Source organism: Cavia porcellus, unplaced genomic scaffold, assembly GCF_034190915.1.
Source record: "Cavia porcellus strain 051 isolate PalLab524CR breed Dunkin Hartley unplaced genomic scaffold, mCavPor4.1 scaffold_1, whole genome shotgun sequence".
NCBI classification, from domain to species: Eukaryota; Metazoa; Chordata; class Mammalia; order Rodentia; family Caviidae; genus Cavia; species Cavia porcellus.
This window is the reverse complement of record NW_026947484.1, coordinates 98,604,591-98,630,464: the sequence shown is the minus strand read 5'-3', so window position 1 is coordinate 98,630,464 and position 25,874 is coordinate 98,604,591. Positions and strand designations below refer to the sequence as shown.

General features: G+C 36.4%; 1 protein-coding gene across 29 annotated transcripts in view; it reads left to right on the top strand.

Moving 5' to 3' along the window:
* Elavl2 (ELAV like RNA binding protein 2) overlaps window positions 1-25,874 on the top strand; it is a 159,109-nt gene that overhangs the window by 80,228 nt on the left and 53,007 nt on the right. For 11 of the 29 annotated variants that reach the window (XM_063252057.1, XM_063252049.1, XM_063252050.1 and 8 more), the window contains one exon: window positions 4,352-4,595. In XM_063252057.1, coding sequence (XP_063108127.1) covers window positions 4,367-4,595 — 229 coding nt within the window. In that variant the 5' untranslated portion in view covers window positions 4,352-4,366. Of the gene's footprint in view, window positions 1-1,520; window positions 1,637-4,351; window positions 4,596-25,874 lie in introns of those variants that run through there. The other 18 variants (XM_063252036.1, XM_063252048.1, XM_063252047.1 and 15 more) reach the window with 3 other exon arrangements.

Genomic DNA, 25,874 nt, shown 5'->3' with positions numbered 1-25,874 from the left:
TCCTGAGGGCATTCTGGGCAGAAATTTAGACGTGGTTTTAACCTGTTGGGTGTGGCCCTCCTGTCCTACTTCTGTAGTCTAGCCACAATTAGGTTCTTATTGAAATAGTTCATGGCAGCTGGGCAGGGGGCCCATGTCTGTAATTCCAGCACTAGAAGGATGCAACAGGAGGGTTGCTAGGACTTTGAGGACAGCCTCGGCCATGTAGTAAGTTCAAGGTCAATCTAAACTACATAGTGAGATCCTGTCTCAAAAACAAAAATTTTTTTTTTGTGGATTTTGAAGCATACTACCTTTTCATAGGTTCAGTTTACCTGTAAATAGGTTTTCTTAAAAGTAAAAAACATAGGATCAGGCTGAATTCTTTGGCCACAGTGAGAGAAGGGAAGAAGAGTAAAACATTTTCATGGCATCCTCTAAAGAATACATTCATTAAACCCTTTTGGTAGATCCCTGAATGTGGAATCTGGAAGTCCATGTCATTAGTGTTATCACTAGCATCAGGAGTAAACCACTTAGCTGGGTTTCATTTCATTGGTGAAATTATAAGAGAGAATTTTAGGGCTACCTTTGTTGATCATTGTCTGTTTTCAGAGGCCATGTTTTCTGATTATTGTGTTGGTCATTTAAAGCATCAGCATATACGGCTAGGAAATAAACTCTGGCTTTTGTGCCAGTTATGGCTCTGTTTAGTATTTGGGCAAGTCGCAATAAGTAGTAATGGCCCATTAACTATATCGGAGGCCTCATAGCAGCACTAATTTCAAATCGTGCTGAGTTTACAATTTACATATTAAAAATGCTTACTTGATTTTGTTTAGGGACAAAGTTGACATCCTATACAAGCATTACTCCGAACAATCCTATTTGTTGGTCCAATTATTTCAATTGAAAGATGCTGGTTTACTGCCTCTTAGTTCATGTGAACAACTCTCAGTGAAACTCTTAGTGAGTACTTTTGATGGTAGTGGCAGAATAACCTCACAGGGTTTCGAATCACTTTTAATTTTAAGTCCTTGGATTAAGGATCATTTGTAGTATAATGTAACAGTGTGGGCAAATATAGCTTCTCTGAATGCCCTTTTGATATTTTGGGGAAGGAGTGCTTTTATGCAAAACAATCACTTACGAGTTGCATGACCACTTTTTCTCAATAGGAAATTTCATTCACATTTCCTCCCTTCTCCCACATTCTTAAAAGCAAGGGCAGCATGCAGTATTTTGCTTCCTTTTATTTTTGAGATGTGGCTCAAGGTAGTTCTTTAGGATAGATGCCAAGAAAACTAGTTAGTATTCTTATAAAATCAGGCTCTTAATTAAAAATGCTTACATTTGTGCAGGAAAACTGCGTGTTAAAATGAATTTGGAAAGATTAGATTGGAATTGCCTCAAATTCAATTAAGCCACACTGCATGGACGTGTTGGGAGTATCAATACAATCACTGTAAATTTTGTACAAACTGATTTGTTGCATTATCTTGTTCATCTAACGTACGGTACTTTTTGTGTCCATATTGCAGACGGCAACTCCAAACTAACATGGCAGTCAGACTGTGTGATGTGGCTTCTCTGCTTAGAAGTGGTTCGTGGGCAGCAGAGCCTTGGACCGGGGTCTGTGGGATTTTTCTTAAATTCTGTAGGCTGCTTTTTTTTTTTTTTTTTTTTTTTTTAGCATGTTGCAGGAGCGCTGAGGCCATACCAAACACTTGCATCTTTCATTCGGCATACTAATTATTCTTACGTTGAACCTATTACAGTATGGCCGTCATTAGGATTTAAAAGCACATTGTAATTTTAACTAGCGGTATTGGTAGATCAGAACCATGCTTTTGTATGTCATGTTTTATAATCTAAATTAGGATTTAGTGCAGACTCAAAAGATAAGCTTTTTTAAAAACAAAACAAAACAAACAAAAAGTTTTGGTATGGTCTGAATACTAAGTTACCATAATTCTTTACATTCTGTTTACTATGTATTTTTTTGGTTACTATATTTTGAAGTTATTTACAATTCTTGATGTTTAAAAAAAGTTGAAATTGTAAATCTGGCTGAAAATTACTTGCCCAGTAACTGTTGAAAGACTTTGCATTCTATGAACAGTTGTGTTGAGCCTATCAATGAAATATGCATTATTTGTAAAATATAGCACATTAGTATCATTTTATTCTGAGCAGATGGTCCTATAGCTGAGAGATGCTGTAATTTTCAGTGCACACAGCCTACTGCAGCTGTTCACTTGAATGTTGGCTTAGGAGTGCATTCTTGCCACCTGAACATGGAAATAAATGTGCAATTAAGTGAGGAGTGTTTGTTGTCCTTGCTAAATCCTGCTAATTTCAGTCAGTGAGCACTTTATATTTCAAATGCTATCCAGTGAGCTCTATCTGAGCCTCACACTTGGGGCTTTCCTAGTTTTCACACAGACCCTAACTCCTGAGTAGTGATTTGTTTTAACTGGCCTTGGTCTCTTTCAGATTGTAGCTGGTTGTTTTCATAACTCCGGGCAAAGGTTAATCCCCTAGAAATTTTGCTATGGAAAGAGCAATCCACAGCTAACTTTCTACGGCTGACACAGTTATGCTTTGTTAGGAAATCTGAAACCCCCCCTTTTCAATTTCAGATAGATTTTATTAGTTATAATTCAACTCGTATCTTGAATTACTTGATGTTTTAAATACAGATTTTCCAAAAGTTTCTTTATTTCTGCTTACCTTCATAAGTATTCCCTGAGAATACTTACTTGAGAAAAGTAGTTTTCAGTTTGGTAGATTAAATACCTATTTCTTTAAGAAAGAAATGAAGTCATGGAAGAGTTGCAGGTTGGTTGATATTGCCAAGCTTCTTTGGATTAGCCTGTGGTTTTTGTTATTGTTACTTGTTTTTTGTTTTTTATCTTGATTAGCACTGATTCTTGTCCATTCGGACAGTAGACAAGTCTACTATGTCTTGTGCTGCTGTCTTGCTTGGCAGGGATTTCTTGCCTGCTGATGGGCCTTTTTATTTTCTAAGGGAATTTGGTTTTTTAAAGGCATTTTTTTTCTCTTTCCTTATAATGTCTTTCCCTGTACTTTGCCTTTTCTATGTTGAACTTCCCTAAAACTGGCATCCATCAATTTAGAGTTGTCAGTTTTGAGGAGTAATTCTTTGTGAAACAGAAATGCATTGGATGAAATATGAAGGGTAATCCTTTCAATGATGCTTTGATTTTTGGATTCCTTCGGTCTCGGGTGTTCAAAAGCAGTTGGAAAATGCTTTTGAAAAATTTGGGACTGTGGTTTGTGACTCTTTTGTTCAAAGCATGTAGGATTTTTTTTTTTTTTTTTTAGGAAACTGGGTACAAATTGCTTAGTAAGTAATTTTTATAAAGTATCTTGAACAATTCAAGGTCATTTACCCCAACTCTGCTATTTATGTGGTATTTGGAGTTTGTAGACACCTTATTACTTGCATTTCCAACAGGCTTATATGCTCAAATGAAAATTGCTGTTCTGTTTGCAAAAGTTGATATATTTGCATTATTGTTTTGGTGGACTGAATACAGTTTTTTATTTTTTTTCTTAAAATCAGAGCCAGGGCAAAATATACTGAATTGTTTGGGAATTTCATTTCGATGCTATAGGTCATTTGTTTTGTTGGTAATCTTTACTGCCAAGGTCGACAAGAATGGCCTATCAGATTCTACAGGTAGACAAAGTATTCATAGTTTAACTCCCCAGTTATCCTACAAATCTTTTCACTTCATAAAATATAACATCTATTTTTCTTATTTCTTACTAATGGTAGTGTATAAGATGTTGTCAATCAAAAACATTTTCAATATGTAACCAAAACAGTACATGTTGACAATTTTTAAGTACTCTTGCTTCTTGATTTTAAGTTAATGGATGCCTGTCAGTGTTACAGTATTGATTCTCTTAGGATAAATGAAAGTTCTCTTTACAGTTAGTAGGTCAGTTTTTGGTTTGTTTTGGGAGCATGTTAAACATTTTTATTTTCTAATACGATTTTTAGTCAGGCTTTAAATATGTGCCCTTTGGTACCATTTCCTTGTCTGTGGACTCTGCAGGTGAGTGAGGCTATATGAGTAGACCTAGAATGAGATTGAGAAAAATGTTTTAGGGTTTAAATTGTGCTTAAGTGCATGCATAGAAATATGTATGTGAAAGTAGTCTAAAACTGAATCGTTTAACATGAAGTAAAAATTAGTGTAAGTGCTATACCTTTTGTTGAAGCTTTGTTGTAATTTCAGAAAAATGACTTGAGTTTAATGGCAAGTGTTTAAACTCTTGGATGGACTCTAGTAGGTTGTAAAATAGGAATTCTGACATTTCTTATTTTTTCTGTTTTTAGCAGGTAATTGCTGCCATGGAAACACAACTGTCTAATGGACCAACTTGCAATAACACAACCAATGGTCCAACCACCATAAACAACAATTGTTCCTCACCAGTTGACTCTGGGAACACAGAAGACAGCAAGACCAACCTAATAGTCAACTACCTTCCTCAGAACATGACCCAGGAGGAACTAAAGAGTCTCTTTGGGAGCATTGGTGAGATAGAGTCCTGTAAACTTGTCAGAGACAAGATAACAGGTATGTAGTATTACATACATGACTCATATTTAAAGATGTGCTTAGTTTTTCATATGAGAGTATATTTCCAGTATGACAACAGTTTACTACATGTAAAGGATTCATCATGGCAGTTTCATACATCTAGATTCTTTTACTATTATCAGCAGACTGTAACTCAGCTTTAATAGTTTTAAATTTTCCTTTTAAAACATAAAATAATTGGACTGTGTATTTTAAGTGCACTTTACTCTGAGGTATATAAATGCTTGCACTGATATTTCTTAAGAAGGAAAAGAAAATATATCCCTCTCATTGTAAAGATAAGAATGTAAATGTTGTTCAATTTGGCCTAGTGATCATATAATTTGAATATTCGGTAGTTAAAAATAACCTTAGTAGTTTTTAAGAATTTGACTAGACCTTTAGACTAAGTACAAATCTATTTGGGGATTATTTTCTTAGGATAGACGGGTTAATGCTTCCTACTAGAATTTTCAGACTAAAATATCTATAAATAAATGTACACAGATCCCATAGATATTTCATTTCATAGTTAATTTTGAGACATAGCTTGCATATAATTGCTCTTTTTGGCTTATTAACCAGAAATACTAAACTAAATCTTTGAAATGAGTTAAAAATATTTAAAGATGATGTGAAGAGTGGGATCCGGAGCCTGAACTCTTTTAACTAGTCATGTGACTGTTGGACTAGTCAGCGCTGAATTGTTTAGGAATTTCATTTTGATGCTATAGATCAGACTTCTGCTTTTCTTTGCTAAAATGAGGTAGGATGCAATGAAGAGATCACAGTGAGTCAATCCTAAGATCATATTAGATTTCTCCTGAGATACTTCCAGCTGTTTTTATACTCAAGACCCAGGGCTTAGTCTGTGCAAGCAAGTTAATAGAACCAGCATATTAGGCGTGGCCTGATTGTCTTATTTTCATGAACTACAGATTAAAGTTCACTGTGAGAATTAATTCATTGAAATCAAATAAAAGCTCATTGTTAGGTATCCTTACTGATAATTATATGTTAGCTAATTATGTTGTTTCAGTGTTCACTGTGATAGCAGGAATACTTGTGTTGTTGAACACTGAAAATCAGATGAATGAGATGGTTCATTTTCTTTCCTAAAATGAAGGTGAGCAGCGTATGTGAAATTTGTAAAGAAACAACCTCTGAAAGTTGGGAAAAGGTAGAAATCAAAAGACACTTATAGCTTTATGCTGATGCTGAGTTTTATCTTTCTTTTTGGTAGGACATGCGGAGTTGTACCCTCTTTGGCATAAATGATAAAGTATGATAAATGACATGAAGGCTGTGACATAAACAGTGTGATTTCTGGTTGGATTGCTTAATAACTACCTCATTAAAAGATAAAAATACTTGAATAGTGCATAAAATCACCTTTCTTTCCCATGATGTTGGGAATGGTAAATGAAAACATTAAATTGTAAATATTGGGCAGTTCCTATGGGAAATATCTCATAGCTTTGCAACTGCTACTTGTGGTCAAATTTGAATCACCTTATTCTTCCATAAATCTTTTACAGATACTTATGTGGAATCTTGGAATACATTTAAGTTCTGTGTCATCATACCCGTTGTTTCTGTCTTTAGTGTGATTCTGGTAGTATGTAATTAAAACATGCGTGTCACTAGAAATGGACAGATGCTGGAAAAGTTGCATTAATGTTTGTTGTCCCTTTATTTCAGCCTCCCATCTGTGCCTCATGTTTTTCCAGTCAGCGGGTTGGAAATGGAGACTTATACTGTGGTACAATTTATGTTTAAAAATACCCAGTAAACAAGAAGGACACCTAAGAAATTCCCCAGTGGGCATCAGAGATTGAAAGATGTTTTTTTGAACTTTGCGAGTTTGTCCTAATTATTCCTTGTAGTAGATGCCTTATTGATAGACAAGTTTGAGAAATGCTATACTCCTTAGATCTCTTTAAGATTCACACCAGATCATCTGTCTGCATGTTTGTTTGTTTGTTTTTTTTCTTTTTTTTGTTTCTGGGGATCAAACTCATGACCTTGCCAGACAGTATCTGTCTGCATATTAAGAACTATGAAAAATTCTGTAATAAAGAAGACCTACAGTGGACCCTTAATTCACAAACTCAGTTTGTATCTGAGGGTGGCTTAATTTAAGTTGTTAATTGAAGGCTCCTCTATACAACCTTCAAAGTCTCCTGTAATCAGGCAAGTCTCAGTGTCCTTACAGATGCTGGTCCAGGATTTCTCAGTTAACTCCATACAGGAAAGGATGTTGTAATGTTCCGTCCAGAGCACTTTAAGGGTTAAATCTGTATCTGAGAACATTTTGGAAGCAGCCAGCATTCAGATAACAATGCAAGACTTTGGCTGTAAGTTAAAACTAAAATTCTGGTCATAATCTAAGTTGTTCACGTGTCAGACTGATTGTAATTTGAAGGTGCCCTGTGTTTGACTTACAGTTTCCCTGTCCTTTTTGATCGTAGACTCTTTGGGAGAGATGTCTCCCTGACACTGATTCACCACTGAACATATTGCTATGAAAGCTCTTGAGATTACTTTCCTAGTTATCAGTTTGATCTGAAAATGTTTCTTAACCTGATCACATCAATAAAATATGAGTACATTCATAAAAAGAATGTTGTGATAAACAAATATGAATTAAAAGATGAATAGGCAAGTCTGAATACTTCTGCTTCTGTAAACGTGTTTTGATTTGGCCTGTGGAAATCATATTTGTAATGAGTTAAAATGGCTTTCACAAGCATCTGATTCATTTAGCCACAAGCATAAATTGCCTTAAGACATTTTAAATTCTGAATGTCTTAGTAAATATTTCAGCTGAACGAAGTAGTCTATTAAATGTAGATACCAAATACTGAGGCCTGAATGATTGTACTTTGCAAAGTACGCATATCTCTTTAAGAAATAATACTAACCTAGCTCTAGAAAGGATTTGGACCATGTCCTATGGAATTTCTCAGTCCATACTTTAGAGATAGATCAGAATTCTTTGTCCTTGTCTAATTATCTGATTCTGGAGAGATTGGACCAGATTTTTCTATTCTATTTTTGTAAGAACTTGGGCAGTAATTGTCCAGGTTATAGAGAAACTGGAGTGACTCTTCAGGAAGATTGTAAATCCTTCCTCTTTACTTAAATTTTGATGATGACTTAGAAAACTGTATCTCAGGTGTAAACATATCTACTTGTTAAAGTATGTGCCTTTTTCATAAGTTCTACAAGAGATCATTTTTAGACTATTAGTGTAAGCAAATTAATGTCACTATTTTGATACAATGAGGATTAGAGAAGTGTGTTAGGAAAGCAAAAACAGTGACCTTTTTTCTAGCCTACATTCTATTTGTTGTTTGTCAGGCTTTCTCTTTGGGCTTATGCCCAGCTTTAGGCTTCAGCCTGTTTTCTGTCGTTAAGCATCCACCGTGTGAATCCACTGCTGTTTGCACAGTTTAGCTGACTTTGGTCTATCTCTTTGAGTTCTTAAATGCACTTTAGAGTTGTTAACCCTGCTGATGCTGCATTCTAGAAGAGTGGCAATGGGGTTTCTGATACAAGGAATGAATAGAGCACGGGAGCCTGAAAAGCCCTAGTGGTAACCTTAGCCAACCCCTTCCCTTTCTTCCAGTAGACGAGTGATTGGAGAGCCAGGCTTGCAAAGTGACTAGTCTAAGACCACACAGCTTAAGTAGTATAGAACAGTGGCCAGAATTCTGGTGTTTTGATTCTTTACCTGAATGTTTCTTCTTTGCCTCTTGTTGGTGGCAAGACCTTATTCTAAAAATTGAGCTTATTACTGAGAAGTTTATAGAGAGGCAGAGAAGTATTCAGGAGCTGTCATGGGGACATCTGGTGAGTGTCTTTGTTAGAGGGGAAATGGAGAGTTTTTGAGGTCAGGGACTGGGGGATATATAAAATAAATATAAGCATCTGTAATTTTTTAGAATTGTAACCTGGGCTTGTGCATGTGGTTATTTTAGCCCAGCGTTTTGCAAATCTTGCAGCATATTCTAACCTAAGGTAATTTAAAAGAAAACAAACACTAGACCCAGACACCTTGAGAATCTGTAAACTACACAAGTGACTTTGAAGCCCCTCCAGTTTTTGGAATACAGGATGTCCTTTGAAGTATGGCCATGAGGGTACCTAAATTGGAATCACTTGTAAAGATGGTTGACAGGGAGGCAGGTTTGTGAGCTTTGTCCAGACCTGCTGAATGAGGATCTTTGAGTCTCAGTGTTATAGGTTCGTGGGAGTTGCCTGTAACTTTTCTACAGTGATTTGTAGAAAGATGAAACGTGTGACTTCCAGGTGTAGATGTTTGGCTTTGGGTGGGTGAGAGCAGTGTTGTAATTGCAGTGTCAATGTCTGTGGCAAACCAGAGTTTCAAGTGCTGTCTCCTCCTAAGCATTAGTCTCTGATAGGTTACTTTTTGGGGATCAAGACATGTTGTGTTTAATAGTCAACTATTCTGAGTCTTTACTGATCTCCTGACTTATCCCTGAGAAAGAAGGTGTCTGTGTAGTTTTTCAAAACACTAGGACAGATTTTTTTGTTAAGTTGCTTTTCCTTTCTTCTAAAAGGACTAGGTAAGTGGAGTTAATGACTTGCTCATTTTGTCTTAGTGTGAGGTTTCATTCTTACTCTCTGAGTTGTTTGAGGCATAAAAGGGTCCTGCATTGACCCTTTTAACTATCAGCTAGAAGCTTTCATAAAAAAAAAGGAAAAATAAAAACCAAAGAAGACCAAACATACAAAATATAAACTCCAGGGATCCTGAGGAGACTTCCCAGATGCTGATTCCCTGTGGACAAGACAGTGCCTTGTACGGTAACCAAGACCTCCGTGTTTTCCCTTGTGAGGGCTAGTGCAGTAAAAATCCTTTTTCTATGAAGGAGGTTAGTTTCTTGAGAATTTTAAAGCTACGTTTGATCCTTACTGATTCTGTTTTAATATTATGATTTTTAAACACTATTTTAAGGGATGGGAGTTCTCTTTTTTAAACACATACAATCTTGGCTCCTTAGGCTTAAAGTACACAAATGGTATTTTGTTAGTCTGATGGGTTCCTTCAAATTTAATAGTATTCATTTGCTGTGATGAAGTCAGTCACAGTGAACACAAGCTGTTTCATTGAACATTAATTTGAAAATGCTGTTCTGTATATGTGAGTTGCAATCTTAAGTCAACCTTTTAGGCATCTGTAGTATCGAGATCAAGAATTCTAAGTCTTTCAAACAAAGTAGTTGAAAACAGCAAGCTGGTCAGGCAAGTGGGAAAGTGGATGGCTGGTAATTTAGTAAACACTTCACTCTGCAGAGTCTGTGTTCTGTTTAATCAGAAAGATGCAGGAGAGACTGTGTGTGCTCCCTGGTCTGTGGGAAATACAATGTGGCAACCCAGCATCAGATGCTTTGGTGGTGTCCTGTGATGGCTTGAGTAGAATATGTTTGAATTTATGTTTAGATTTAGTGCTGAAAATGAAATTCATACGGAGTTTATGGAACCCCTGATGCAAGTTCAAAATCTGAGAGAAAGTGTCAGATATGGTGTGTTATCAGTATATCATTAGCTAATTATTTTTCCATTGTGCCATTTTCCAAAAGTCATAGTTAATCACTTAAAAATTTGATGCTACCATTGTAGAAGCATTTTGTAAAATTTTGGGAAAAGACTTGAATTTTTCTAGGTTTTTAAAAATTTGAATTGGCTATTTTAATAGAATAGCTTCAGTGTCAACTTGATTAGTTTAGGGAGACTATTTCAGGATAACTAAATGAGAAATTTATCTAAGAAATCAAATACAGTTTTGTGCCATTGTCAGGGAGAGAATACTTTCTCTTTTCTGTTAGGGTATTGGGATCTGCAAATTAAAAAAAAGGCAATTGGAGAAAAGCACAATTTTTATCAATATGTCATATGCTGCGGGATTCACAGACATGAAACTCAAAAGAAGCGAACCTGAGAGCTTGTATAACGTTTAACCAAGGAAAGGTTTAGATTTTGAAGAACAAGTTATGGGTAGTTAGGAAATATATAAAGAAACTAATGAAAAAGATATTTTAGCAAAGTTTGTGTATAGTGCAGATTCATTGTCACACTTTGTCATTCTTTCTTTACTGTGGTGGGGAGGATCCTCTTCTCATGGGGAATTTATGCCCTGCTTTTGAACAAAAAGAAAGGCAGAGAATTCTTACATCATGTGATTCTCACTTTAGCTCATAATAAGACATCAGAATGGAACATGAAGGGAGTGCGTATTCTTGACCACTTCACCAAAAAATAAATTCCCATTCAGCCAACTTAAACAGAGCAACTGATTTCCTCTTGATGGTAATGAAACCTTAGGACTAGTTGCTAGGAGTTACTTATTGTGAAGATATAGAAAAGTTTGAAATGCAGCCATCCTAATTAATTGGTAAATCATTTCACTTATTTCTTTGATTTCTTAATGTTCATATTTCTGTTGATATAGTTTATTCCTTTGAAACAAAGTATAAAATGAAATATGTACAACCTCCAGGATGAAGATATAGAGTGTTCTAGAAACTTCCGGGAATATTATTTATTGGAAAAATGAAGCTGAATCCATGAAGTAAATGATGATCAGAAGTTTTGATTTTTGTGTTTTCTTGGCTGTTGTCTTCTAGAATGGGACTCGTAGAATGATACTTGTCTTACTAATAGTTTAGGACATAATCTTTAGTTTAACTTTATTAGTTTTTAATTTGCTTGGAAACACGAACTTTATTAATGGATTCTAAGTTACACATAACATAAGCACAGTTGCCTCACAAGGATTTGTATCCTTGTAATTCAGTAGTTCATGAGTACATATTTCCTGTTAGAGACCTTTGGGTTTTTATTAGGGGGAGAGTAGTCTTTGTTTACTTTTATATCACAAGATTGATAGTGTAAACTCATTCTCAGTTTACTAAGTGGGTGTCATTAATGATGGAAAATGTAGATGCAAAAGAAGATTTGAACTGAAATGAGAAAAGATAAAAGCACACACTCCTGAGTTACCCTTGTATGTGTTGAAGTCCTTATTCTTTTTCATGTGGGAAATTGAGTTATCCTCATGCCCTCACTTTCCTGTGTACCATAAAGTCAAGCAGTTTTACTCTTTGGTTACCTTATTTTTTCTCTATATTAGCACTAGTCATTTTTTTTTTTTAAACTTTCTGTGTAGATTCTGAATGAAGTGGACCATTCTTGTTTAGTAAATATTAGAACATTTCCTTTGAATATTCTTGAACAAAAGAGTTAATTACTGATGCTTCAGAATTTGGCAGATTTCTTTTGACTTGTTTTAAGTTAATTGACTTTTGGTTGAGTACATTGTTGCTACTGAATTCTGAGAGCTGTGGAAGCTTTCAGGATACCTTTTCAACTAAAATGGGCAACTTGACAAACATTTTCTGACATTTTACTTGTGAGCATCATTTGATTTATCAGGTATATACAGGGGTTTAATTGGCATGTTTTACACCTTATTTTTTTCCTTTTTAAAGTTTTAAAATGTCAATATTTTGACACCATTGAATACCTCTTTTGTTGGGAATTATATCTGTAATAATTTAGTTTTTGATAAGCATTAAGCAACATAATAGCATTTGGTAGCTCTTTCAAAGCATCATGTAGAACAGATCCTCAGACTGGCTTTTTTGGGTTTTAATTATTCACAGATTTCTTATGCATCAACTTCATTGTTTAATAATTGGGGAGTGATAATTCTGTATGTTTCAATTTGTAACAGATTCCCAGTTTGTGCTTGTGCATTGTTTAAGGAAAGAGAAATGTAACACGGCAGTATTTAACTTAAACTGGATTTGAGTACTTTATTGTCATGATGCAGTGCTAATACTTATCAACTGTTGTCACTCTTCTGTATGATAGTGTTGTTACTCAGTGAGATTAACATTGAAACATTAAAATATCTGTTGCTTCCTCTATTAGAGGTGGCCTCATAAGTACTATTTTTAGCATAGAAAGAATAATTGTTACACTTAGGTTCAAGTATAGCCCACTTACTGGTTCTTGTTTTGTGATCTTAACTGAACTCTTTGACTCTGAACTTCAGTTCCTTCGATGAAATACACAGTACACAGGGTAGTCTCTTTTCTCTCCTATTTACTTCATTACTAGGTAATATTTATGAAGTCTTATGACAATTACAGATTTTTCTTTTCCTTAAGTAAATCAGCATTTGGCAAAACATGATGGGGGGAGATTGTAAAGCTAATTTTCTATCCTTTGCTGGTGATTGAACCACCATAGTAGGTTTTTTAGGGGCAGGATAAAGCAAAAATAGGAATTTATATTGTTTATTTTTCTCTTGTTTCTGAGGCCTAATGCCAAAATTAGGGAAGGAAATGCTTTAATCTTATAGTTTTCTTTGGAAGTTTTAGTCCATATTAAGCTGGCTCCAAGGCAAGGTGGCTGAGGGAGCAGTGTTATATGGTGGCTGCAAACAGCAAGAGCGAAAAGGGCAAAAGAGCAGAAAACACACCTTCTTCCGGCCCTTATGTTGTATGCTGGCTCCGCCCCTGGGCAGGTGCTGTGCTCACCCTGCTAATCCCTTCACTAGACAATGAACCAATCACAAATGCTAGATTCAGCTACTTCCATGATTGCATGAAGCTTGGGGGCCTCCCCAGACACAAACCATAAAATTCCACCTCTGGCCCCACAAAAATTCATGTACATCCTTTATGAAAAAGACTTAGTCCATCTTCAAGAGTTGCCAAAGTCCCAACAGTTTCAGCATTGCTGAGAAGTCCAAGTCCCAAGTCTCTTCTGATATCTAAGACAAACTCTAGCTGCAAGCCCCCATACAAATGAAAAATAAGTTAAACACTTCCAACATACAATGGCACAAGATAAACATTAGCATTCCAAAGGGTACAAATGGGATACAAAGAATTGGGACCAAAGGAAGTCCAAAATCTTGCAGGGCAAGACATTAAGTCCTGAAGTTCCATGCCCAGCATCTGAAGCAATTTGGTTGCAAGCTCCAAAAGTCTTGAGTGACTCTACCCCGACGCCCGGCACTTCTAGGTGTTTCAGCTCCCACTTGCATGAGGCTTAAGCCCTCTCTGCTCTTAAGCCCTCTGAAGCCCACTCTGCTCAGTCCTTGTAGCTTTCCTTAGATGACCCATGTTCCTGGCTTTTCCAGACTTCTGGGCTCTGTCTCCACTGCATCTGTGGCTTCACACTCACAGCTTCATACACTGCCCTCTCAGGGGCATACTGCTTGGTCTCCCCAGGCCTTCTGAATAGGGGTGGAAGCTGCTTTAGAAATCATGAATTCTCCATTTGTCTGAAATCAGTGTCACATGGATGCTGCTGAGGTCTGCTACAAGCTGGAAGAGTAGCCAGGCTTTTCTTGCTCTTGGCTGTGGGGCTTAAGTGTCTGGATCGTTGAGCATTCTCAGCCTGATTGTGAGGAACAGCTTTTCTGTGCTGCCACCATTCCAGAATCTGGTTTGGCCACTGTCATTTTGGAACCTCCTGTGGCTTCCTCAGCCACTCTGGAACATGGTGCTCTACAGCTTTCTCCTCTGAGCAAAGTCTTTCACTTTTGCAATTTTGGGGCTGCAAAGGGTGATACCTGTTGCTTCCCAGGATACTCCTAAGCCTTCTTTTTTTTATCTCTCTGATCCTTTTCAGCAATGGAGGACTCAGCTCTATCTTTATAGTGAACAGGTCTACTGGAGCTTTCCTTCTGGCCAAACTGAAAACATTTTAAATCTGCCTACTGGGCTCTTTGCTCTTGATTCACAATATAAATCTGGCTAACAGCCCCAACAATAGCCATACCACTGCCTCAACATTAGACTGCCTTGAAATTTTTTTTTAAAATTTTATTTTGAAAGTATACAACAGACAAGACAGAATAAAGCCAACTAAAATTGTACAGTGAAATTGGTACAGAACTTCACAGCAGATTACCGGGATAACAGTAATAGGTATCACAGTACATTTTGTTATCTTTATAATAGTTGTTCTTTCAATCACATATATCAAAATGAGATGAAATATAGAATACTGTAGAACTTATCAAAACAGAATATTGAATAGAGCAGTACCATTAATCAGAAAAGAGCAAAACAGTAATAAAAATATTTGCCTTCAAAGAGCAGCATAAACGCCTGCCTTGCAAGTGTGTGGTCATGAGTTCAATCCCTGGTACTGATTAAAAAAAAAAAAGCAAAAGACAAAAAAAAATGCCTTGAAATTTCTTTTGTCAGATTAATCAGTTGACTGCCTTTAATCTTGGTCTCAGGCAAAGTTTCTGGACATGAGCAAAATGCAGACAAATTTTCTGCCAAACCATAACACACAGCAATGCAGTCCTTTCCAGCAGAAACCTCCTGAGCCTGGTCTTTAACAGCAGGCTTTTTATCAGCCTTCTGGTCTCCTGAGCTCTGACAAGAATCTCCCTTACAGAACAGCCTAATTTATTCCAGCTCTATACATTCAGGTGACATCTTTGAACCTTTCCACATTCTTCCCAGAAGCTATTCCCAAAGGCTCTTGAACCACATGTTCAGGTACAGTCACAGCAAGGACCCCACTCTTCTGGTACCAAATTCTTAGTTACTTTTCTCTCATTGTTGAGACAAAATACCAGATGCCCAAAGTGAAGCAAGGAAGGTTTATTTCTTACAGTTTTGGGGTTTTAAATCCATACTTAGCTGGCTCCAACGCAGAATGGCATAGTGGGATAGCCATTCATGGCCACCATAAACAGCAAGAACAAACAGAGCAAAAGAGGGAAAACATGCCGCCTTCTTTCCCTTATATGCTGGCTCTGCCCCAGGGCAGTGCAGTGCTCACACACTTAATCCCAGCACTAGACAGTAAACCAGTCACAAATGCTAGATTCCGCCACCTCCATGATTACATGAGGCTTGGGGGGCCACCTAGACACAAACCATAACAGAAGTATAAGTCAGGACTTGGGATCCAGAAAGATAAGAGGATGTTACACCAGCCTGAATGAACTAGAGCACTGGAGTCTTGAGTTACTGCTCTATGTGGTATTGTGTGCATGTTTTTCACAGTGACAGCTTGATTTAAAACAAGGCATTTTCAGCTGAGTTTCCCCCAGTGGGCTAGTATTGGCATTGGAAGTTCAGCAAGTTGTTAAATTTAGCTATGAAGTATTTGTTAGGTAGAAAGTTAACTGGGCTTTATTTGACTTTATTGATGTCCTCAAGATGAATATCCCTTTAATATAAATGTAAATCCTATTGCTAGATATTCCAATTTTATCAAATGAGATGTTCAAGTCAAAAAGTACTTGTGTTAGGATGTTAAGAAGCCTGTTATTCTGCAGTGTTAGCAGATCAGAGACTTAGAAAAACTGCACTTTTTTTCTTTTGAAATATTCATTGAAAATGTTTAAGCATTGCTTCATTTAGTAATCACGGATATTACCGGTTTCCTTTTATGTGGGGATGGGGGATGATTGGCATGGGGCAGGGGCATGATTAACTTAGCAGATGCAATTTTACATCTTGTTTTCTTTTTTTTTGTTGTTAAATCCTTATGCATATTGTGAATTAGAATTTATTTTTAGCTCTTAATGAGTTCTTTTCTCATCATTGTACTTTTTGTTAGAACTCTGTTTTCTACATAATTCTTTGATTTTTGAAGAAAGAATGTTCATGGTTTACAGGTCTTGTACCCACTCTACCATCAGTTCAATGAAAATTTGGATTTTTTGGTGTGGATGATAGACTTATTTATCACTTTATAGAACAGATGGATGGCAGTGATGCCTTGATCCTTTGTGCTGTCTTTGGTCTTGGTCTTTATTCTGAGACAGTCAAATCTTCCTTTTAAAATAAAATTTAAACGAGTCCCAGATGCACGTAAACAGATAAATCAGAATTGTTGCCTTATTTTCAAGACCATTGGTGCCTAAGGGAATTGCTTTATTTCCTCACATTTTGATGCTTTAAATCTAGTCTTAAGGAGTCACTGGTCATTAACATCATAGTCTCCAGGGTACTGTCTTCCAAATCTTTTTTTCTGTGATACTGGTTCCTGAAAGCTTTTTCTATACAGCTAAAATGAATTGTAGTTTGCTGTTAGTTCACTTTTAAAAGACACCTAAATAAGCAATTATGGTGTTTCAGATAGTTGGTATCTCTTCAGGTATAAGATAAGGAATACTTCCACATGATGTCTCATGTCTCTAAAATTATGTGACTTTTCTTTGGTGAACCTAAACACAGTGCCAGGTGATTCTGCCTTGTGTGGCACAGATAGCAGTTACCTTTCTAGGCAGAATGACTTGGGATTTAACATCTTAACATGCTGCTACCAGCTTTAATCTCCAGTGCTATATGTATGACTTTCAGATGGGAGGCTTGTGCCATTGGAAGTATAAGTGAATCTAATCACTTTTATCAGTATTTTTACTAGTAAAATTAATAAAAATCTATACATGGACCAAATCCAGTGATTTAAATTTGAATTATTGCTCAGATATAAATATGAATTAATACTACTTATACCAATTAAAATTACTATAATAATATACACATATATCTATTTCATTAAATTAAAAGAAATTTGTATTCACAAGTTGTTTTATCAGTAATTGTATAAATTTTAACATGGAAATTTAAAAAGTATCCCATTGCTGGTGTATATAATAAGCTTGTATAACTGCTGTATCACAAATTAGCTACATTTCAATTTTTTAAAACCATTTTAATATTTTCCTTTAGGAACTGTAATACAATGTCATCTGCTAAATCAGTGCCTCTCTTGCATTGTTGTACTCGAAAACTCTTGAGAAGTGTGGTACGGGCCATCTGATGGGATAGTCATACATGTATCCTTGGTGGCTTAGGCTAGTGGGAATGTTTGAATTCAAATCAGAGCTATCCAGCAGTAAGACATGGGAATTATGGCTCCAAATTTTTTCTATATTGCTGCCACCTTTTTCAGAAAAAAAAAAAAATCACACAATAATTTCACTGAAATAGCAGTTAATCAGCCAGTACTGAATGTGTTACAATCTCAAGATAATAGCTTTGTTTTTGTAACCTTGTGTTCTTGGTATCTCTAGGCCTTTATTTCAAGGGTAAGTCCCTTCATGAATGTTATAATGAGATTAAAATATAGAATTGGCAATACCAATTTGTGTTTTATATTAATATATTTTTTTAAGTACTAGAAATTGGATACTTTAACAAAAAAGGTATGGTGATATCTTAAGTATTACATGCCCCAGTTTTACATTGTAAACATTCAAAGTTGAACTAGATATGCTGTTTATTTAAAAGTGGGTATGGACTCTTCTTTTTCAACTTTGTGATTTTAATTCTCTGAATGTGTATGGAAAAGTATATTTGGTCATAGCTATCAGTGTAGTATTCTTTCCTAGCTTCTAGAGCTAGAAAATTCAGAACAGTTGTAGAAGTGCTCCTTCATGTCTTTGTGAAGTAAGATAAAAAATGTGTTGAATGTGGCTGCTACTAAGTGTCACCGAGTGAAGGACAGGCTCCTGAAAACACGCTGGTATGTGGTCGTCCATCCTGTTCACCACTCTGGTGCTGTGGGACTTGTGGCTGTCCCCTCAAGTCAGCATGACCAGCACAGATGAACATGTTGAATCCTTTAAGAACACTGAAGCTACGACAGTTGCTCAGCTAAAGACAGTCATAAAAGAGAACTTCCAGAGCTGCTTCAGATAGTACAAAAACGATGGAGTAAGTGTGCCTAACGTGAAGGGGGATATTTTGAAGATTAATGGCCATGTGTCTTTTTGTAAAACATTTTAAAAATTTAAACATTCACCCTATTTTTTAAAATCACAACTCATATTGCCATGTTGTAAAATCCAGTAATGCTTTTATTCTTTGTTCAGAGTGATTTTAGTCTGTTCTGTATTGTGTAATTTCAACATACATGAAGGTATAGACAGCTATTTTGAAGAAAACAAGAGACATTATGGGAGCCATTATTGATTTTCCTCTTGTCTGGTTTTGAAGGCCAGTAATGCCTTCGTTACCCTGTTCTGATGGGTTTTATACTATTTTTTTGTATGAATTCATTGTGTGTGAAGATAGAAGAAAACAAGAGACATTATGGTAGCCACTGCAGATCTCCTGTTGTCTTGCTTTGAAATCTGTGTCAGTTACATTGTTTTCTTCTGATCTACTTTGTTCTGTTTTAAATTTTAAATCTTTAAATCTTAAATCTTTAAAATTAGAAAAAAATGAAAATCACAGCTCCATTGCCCCTTTACTGCAGTTTAATGATAGTATGTTAGATGATCAGCCCTGGAATTAAGGCTTCTTTAAACCAGGGTTTACCCCATCCCAGTCTAAGATTTATATAACATTATAATGATTCATAACAAATTCTTAAATTTTTTATTGTGATAAGGTACAGACAATGTTAGATGTATCATTTTAAACACAATTCAGTGGCATTAAGTACATTTACGGCTGTACAGCCATCACTATTACTCATTTCTAGACCATCATCCCAGACTCTACACATGAAGCAGTAATGCCTTATTACCCTAACTCTGGGTAACTTGACTACATCTATAAATTTGTTTATTCTGGGTACTTCATGAAAGTGAATTCATAAAACATTGGGCATACTAAAGTATTTTAAAGATAAATTACAGTGATTGTTTCAGGAGATACCAAGTGTTTCCTTTGGGCTGTAGCATCTTGAGTATTTTATTTTCCTTCATCTCCACATAGCTTATCTTCAGACATGCCACTTCATCTCTCGCCATCTTCATATCTTGCCACTTTACAAAAAAATACCTTATTAAATATCACATTTGTGTGATATTATATCGGATTGCTGACTTATTGCTGGTATTATATCAGATTACTTGCCAGGACTCTTCTGCTCTGTAGTTCTTCAGCAGTTTTAGGCCTGTTGATTCTTTTGATATTGCCTGCAGCCTCTCATCAGTTAAGCCTAATGGCAGTTTACCTGGAAGGAGAGACAGTGGCTTGCATGCAGAAGATTCAGAACAACTCAAGTATTTTGCTTATCAGCAGTCTCTCTTGCCTTCACATATTTTGTCCATGTCCTTTTCTGAAGTGTTACTCCAGAAGACCACGGAGACTCAGGACATGGGACACAACAGCAGTATTCCCCAGAAAGCCCTCTTTTTATTCTGCTTGAGCTCTTCCTTTGCTGGGAACTCTGTAAATATTCCTGTGGGCGGAAGTCATTCCTTAGGAGGAAAAGCCAGAGAGGGAAATGCAGGAATCCCTTTCTGTAGTTTCAGTTTTCACTTTCACTCTTTTTTTCTATATTGCTGCCACCTTTTTCAGGAAAAAAAAAATCACACAATAATTTCACTGAAATAGCAGTTAATCAGCCACACCAACCCTTAGAGTAGAACCATTTCTTTTTACAGACCATTTGAATAATTATTGTAGTTAAGAATTAGATGTCTTCCTCAGGCAAATTTGGGGGAGGCAGATGCTGATATATGTTGAATTTGGAGATAGGTGGTCTGTGGGCTATTTCTGGTTTTCATCGTTTCAGATTGATTTACTGAATAGAACACTCTTCCTTTTAAATTTTAGGTCTTATATCTTGGCCTCCTGCCTTCTCTGTGAGCATCAGCTAAATGACTGCTGCCTGTTCAGGTTGCTTTCAGTGAAAACATGGTTGTGGGTACAGTAAGGGACAATGGCACCAGGCTTTAGAAGATGAGGCAAAAAATCTTTGCAGAAAAGCTTAATTAGGTAATAGATTTTTATATTCAAGAAACAAACTTCCTTTGGAAGATGTAAAAATGTACAATAGTTCTTGGTCATTTATTTTGTGATCTTTAAGACAGTTTTCTTTTTCTTCTCTCTCTTTTTTTTTTAAATACTAAATAAAAAGTGACAACGCAAGTGAAAGAACAAGTTCGTAATAGTGGGACAGATGGGATCAGGAGTCCCAGGAGACCAGTCAAGACTAGGAAGCCATTATTTCTCAGTGAAATAGTTAAAATTTGACTAAGGACAAGCAATTTGATAAAATTTGATGACTGAGCTATACTGTAATTTATCTGTAGAAATGCTAAGAGAATTTGTTCTGGTTAATTTCTGTGTTGTATGAGTGTAAAGAATAATATCGAAACATTTAGTAGTGTGGAACAGTTAATGGAATCTAATATATGTTTAATATAATTTTTCACATTCTGGAGACCCAAGAAAAAATCTTCCCTCCCCCTTCCAAAACAGTGCTGTTGATAAGAATTTAATCTCTGGGGTATGTAAAATTTTTTATATGTGCCTCAGTCACAGTTGTAGATGTAAGAGATAATTTTTTTAAAGGATAGTACAAGCTCTGCTTTTTTGTTAGTATTGTATGTCATTTTTGGGGTGATGGAGGGTGTAGCATAGAAACTTCAGTAGAATGCATTAGACTTTTGTATCAAGATCCATTGCAGTGTGTACTTACTTTTTTTCTGGAAGATATCTTGCTTGAAGAAAATAAGCTTAGTATGGTAATCTAAATATAAATGGATGTTTTAATAATGTTAGCATCAATTAGAGGAACACAGAATAAGCATTTACTTCATAGATTGTGTTATATTTGGGAATAGGATGTGACTAGTAAGTGATCTGGCCGCATACCTGAGATAGTTCAAGTTTTTCCCATATAAGGAAGATCATTTTACAATATGTTATTTGGTTCTCTGTTCCTTTGTAAATAGCAAGGAAGAAGTTGTCAACAACAAAAGAGGAAACCCTTGACAAGACAGGCTGTTGAATACAGGAATGAATGGAAAGACTGGTATTTAGTGAAAACTTCATTTCTGTAATCGGTGTACATGTAATTGAATAACTAGCATTTTGCATAACATCTTGTGCAGGGTAGAAAGCTCTCTAACAAGACTGTAACACATGGGCCTGAATTTATTAGTGAAACTTGACAAGGGCAAAGCAGATGATAGACTCAAAGGGACAAGTAGCCGAGAGCACCTTTTGCCTGTTTGTTTTTCTGCCCTCACAGATAAGCTGTCATTTAACAGGCTCTAGGTCCCAAGATCCTAGGGCTATTTACTTAGTAGGAAGCCTTAAACATCTAGTTCTGTTTCCTTTAAGGGGTGGCCTCGGGTAGCAAAATGTACTCTTCTGATCCACCTGTCTTTGCCCTAATCTCAAAATGTGTTTGCAGAGTTGCCATGTAATGTGACTCAAGTACATGAGGAGCAAGCTCTGTGTAGAAGTTGGGATGACAGTTACACCCCGTATCAGGTAGTCCTTAGTGTCGTTTAATGTGGTACTGTGAAAGCACACCTCCTTACCCAAGAGAATAGCACCAAATTGGAAGCAAGCCTTTTCTCACTTAATATTTCATGTTTTCTGATGGATTAAAATTGAGTCATTTGTGGATAAGACCCTTTCTATCCTCCACTGTATCATAGATTGATAGGTACACCTGATATGATAAAATGGAAGTAAGTTAAAAAAGACTATCTCTGGGTTTAAGTTTTTCCTGTTTCATGAAAAAGATATATCCACAAGTAGCAGCAGTAGTTGGGTGCACTGAGTTTCTGAGCATGAGATTTAAAGATTTCACTCGATCAGTGGTCAAAAATGGACCCATGTGCTGTAGATCAGTGTTGATGGTGTACTTACTGTGGTGCTGATGTAGATGGTCTTACATTACTTCAGTGTCCTAGTGAGTCATTGTCTAGGCAGTCTTTACTCAGGACTTGTTTATCTGTCAAAGTGTCTATGTGAATGTTACATTTGGAGGGTTACAATAGCTTGTCTTTCCAGCTTTTTAAGCAACGTGAGTTTGGAAGAAGTGCTTATGTATGATATGGATGTGGCAATGGTAGCTGCTACAGCATTTTGTATTTCTCTTCTGAAGCCATCTGTTAATTGGCGGGCACATTGCTGTGTGGTTTCAGAGTGGTTTGCTGAAACATAATCTCTTCCTGAGCAAAAACAAAATGGATGCTTATTTCCATCAGGGTATCTCATTGCCTTAATTTGTAGCCATAGTTCCTATCAGAGACACAGCCCTTACAGCTTGTATCACATGCGGTTAGACTTCCTCTTCCAGTTGTTTCCACTGGGATTCTTTCTCCTTGTTGCTTCAGAGAGGGATCTTGCAATCTTTGAGTCTAAGTCTGAAGTATTTGAATAGATTTCCTTTATGCTCAGCATTTTACCCCAAACTAGCTTAACACAATTGATCTTTTCTGAGATTTCTCCTAGGTATAAAAATTAGTGCTTTGTATGACTTTTAAATTTAGGGAGAAAAAAATCTGTTCCTCATACCCTCTTGAAAAATATAACTTTTTCATTAAATTTAAGCAGAGTGTCCTATATAATGATAAATGGTATAAAGTAGTTATACATAACTGAAAATTGATACAAACTGAAAATTGGTAAAAATAACTGAAATTGGTATAAATTAGGTGTAAATAACATTATTTATACCTAAATCTCTGGTTAAATGAGGACAATACATATCCTTTGGGAATTTACTTGCTTTATCTTTGCTAAAAATACCATTAACTTAATTCTACTCTTTTTGAAATGAAAGGAACTAAAGTTGACTTTGTTCCCAGGTAAAAGTTTTTATGTGTGCCACTTTGTAGCAGTCACTTTAAGGCAAAATAGTATATCCTTTTTCATTGAAACTTCCGATCATGTGATACTATGTACCTTTTCCTCTGTAGTGACTTAGCCTCCTTTCCTTTGTTAGTTTTGTCTTTAACTTGATGCTATCATATTATGCACGATGGATTTACATATATCCAAGCATTTAGAAGTCTTGTATAATCTTGTGATTCCCATACAAAAAGTCAAAATAAGGCTTATCATATATAGTAGTTTTCTGTCCACTTACACTTTCTAGCCACTTACAACATTGATGCCACACGGAGGCAGGGAACATTGAGGTCCATATATGTTTACAGTTAAATAATGGAGGCCTTAGAAAATCCTAATCTGTAAGGCTGGTGTACTGTACAAATCTCAGGATAGTAACTGTAGTTCAAAGGTACCTTACCTTCTTTTTACCATGACAGTGAAATACAGATCTTCCTGGGGATAAGAAGTTGCTTTAGATTTTGATCCTGGCACTTAATTCTGGAAAGTCCGCAGAAAGAAAAGATACTTGGTTCCAAAGTTCAATTTTGGGGAAAAAGCCAGTTGTGATGAGCTTGGTGTATATTTGTCAGAGAACTGTAGCTTTAGCATGTGCCATGGAATGGAAGACTTGGGCTGGATTTATCTGGAAGAGAGTTTAGCCACTTAAAATTAGGATAGTGGGTAGAGACTTCTGACAGGGGTTGTAGGATTTTATTTTCTGTTTTTTTTTCTTAGTTTCCTTTGTGGATCTGTTTCTCTTTAGTGATTGTTCCAGACCATCAAAACTTAGCATTGCCAGGTCTCTTTTCTCACTGCCTACTGCTTCGTGCATTCTAGAGGCTGACCATTAAAAATGTAGATATACAACCCTACTCTCCAGGTAGGGTGTACCATGGCTTAGATCTGAACACCCCCCAAAGCTTGTGCTCAGGGGCAGGGCTTTTGGAAGGTGATTGGATTCTGAGGACACTAGGACTCATTAGGGATTCATCCACTAGTGAGCTCAGCTAGCTGAGTGTGATCCTCGGCGGTAGGCACTAGTTAGAAGCAGGTTACAGGACCTGGGAAGGAGGGCCTTACCTCCCTACACTGCTCCTCCTTTCCTGCTGTGCTTCTTGGTTGCCATAATGTGAGTAACTTTTCTCCCCAAGGCTCTTTACCATGCTGTTTCTCTCTTTGAGCTGGCTGACTGTGAAAGGATTGTGATCTCTGGAACTGTGAGCCAAAATAAACCTTTCCTCCTTGAAGTAGTAAGTGTTGGGTGTTGTGTCCCAGTGCTGAGGAAAGAGATTTAAGACACAAATTAGCGTTTTTCTCCAGACTCCTTACTGTTCAGTGTGCCATTGGTTCAGCAGTCTCCTTTGATACTAAGTATTCCTTTTCATTTGTCCATTTCCTTAACATCTCCATGAAGAAAGCCTGAGTGTTGCCCCCCTTTGTTGTGACACACTGAAGACCTGTTTTTTTTTTAAATTTGATTATAGTTAAGTGTGAAACATAAGTGATTAATCTTGTTTTAGATTGTTTTAGACTAGTGAACTTAAAACAAGTAAGTTCACCTAACGCACTTAAAATCTTGTGCCTTGTCTCACTTGTTTACTGCGGGGGGCTTTCCATTTTTGAACCTCTTAGAGGGCAGAGGACATGGAATATTGATCCCAGTTCCTTTTCTACAGCTCGGAAACCTTACTGCGCCTATGAAAGCACTTTAATGCAGTCTGCTGAGGAGAGAAGTGTTTTGTGTGGGAGACAATTTTGGCAGTAGCAAACATGTTTGGCTTTAGTCGTAAGAATTGCTTTCTGAGGCTCCGGAAAAGGAGTATGTAAATAAGACTGATTTTAAATGAATCTAGTTATAATGCAGATAGCACTCCTCTATCTGTTTTGTAATGATGGATGTGTTTTGAAGGTTTAGTGGTTTGTGCACCTGCAGGATGCTATTCTGCTATTCCTTTTCTCGTTTTTTTTTTTTTTTTTTTTTTGGCCTTTTGGATGGATTAAGAAAGAAATGTGAAGTTTCAGCCAATTGAGTGCTTGAATAAGAACAAAAAATAAAATGCAGGTGTATTTAGAGATAAGTATTCTGGTTGGAAAGTTTTGATTTTTGGATGCACAGGATTCTGCCTCAAAGTAATTTTACAAGCTTGGCCAACAATAATGAAGTACACATTGAAAAGACTCAAGTTTGGAAAGGTCAGTTCTGAGTTTGAAACTTTAGTGCCATTTCCCACATAGCTATGTGTCTTCCAGCAGGGTGCTTTAGAACCTTCAGATTTCTATCTGTAAAATGGGTACAGACAGCTTTCATATGAGAATTAAATCTGATGAAACAAATTGTGTCACTTTATAATGATCTTGAATTGCTTGTTAGGTAGTATAGCTGCTTCTAGGCATCTAGGGAGAAATGTTCATAGGGCTTTTACAGTAGGCTTTTCTCCACAAGCTTATTGTCCTATGTATTGGAAAATTTGAAGTGGAGAACCTTTAACTTTTGGATGAGAAAGCGCTATTAAAAAAGTGTTAAAGATGAAAATTATGTCTTAATCTTTTATAGTGTGGGGTTTGTATAATCCAATGTTTCCCCCTCTTTGGGATAAAATAGACAACACACCTCAGAGGGTTTGCGTGATTTTTTGACGTAATTTCAAACAGCGCACTGAGCTAA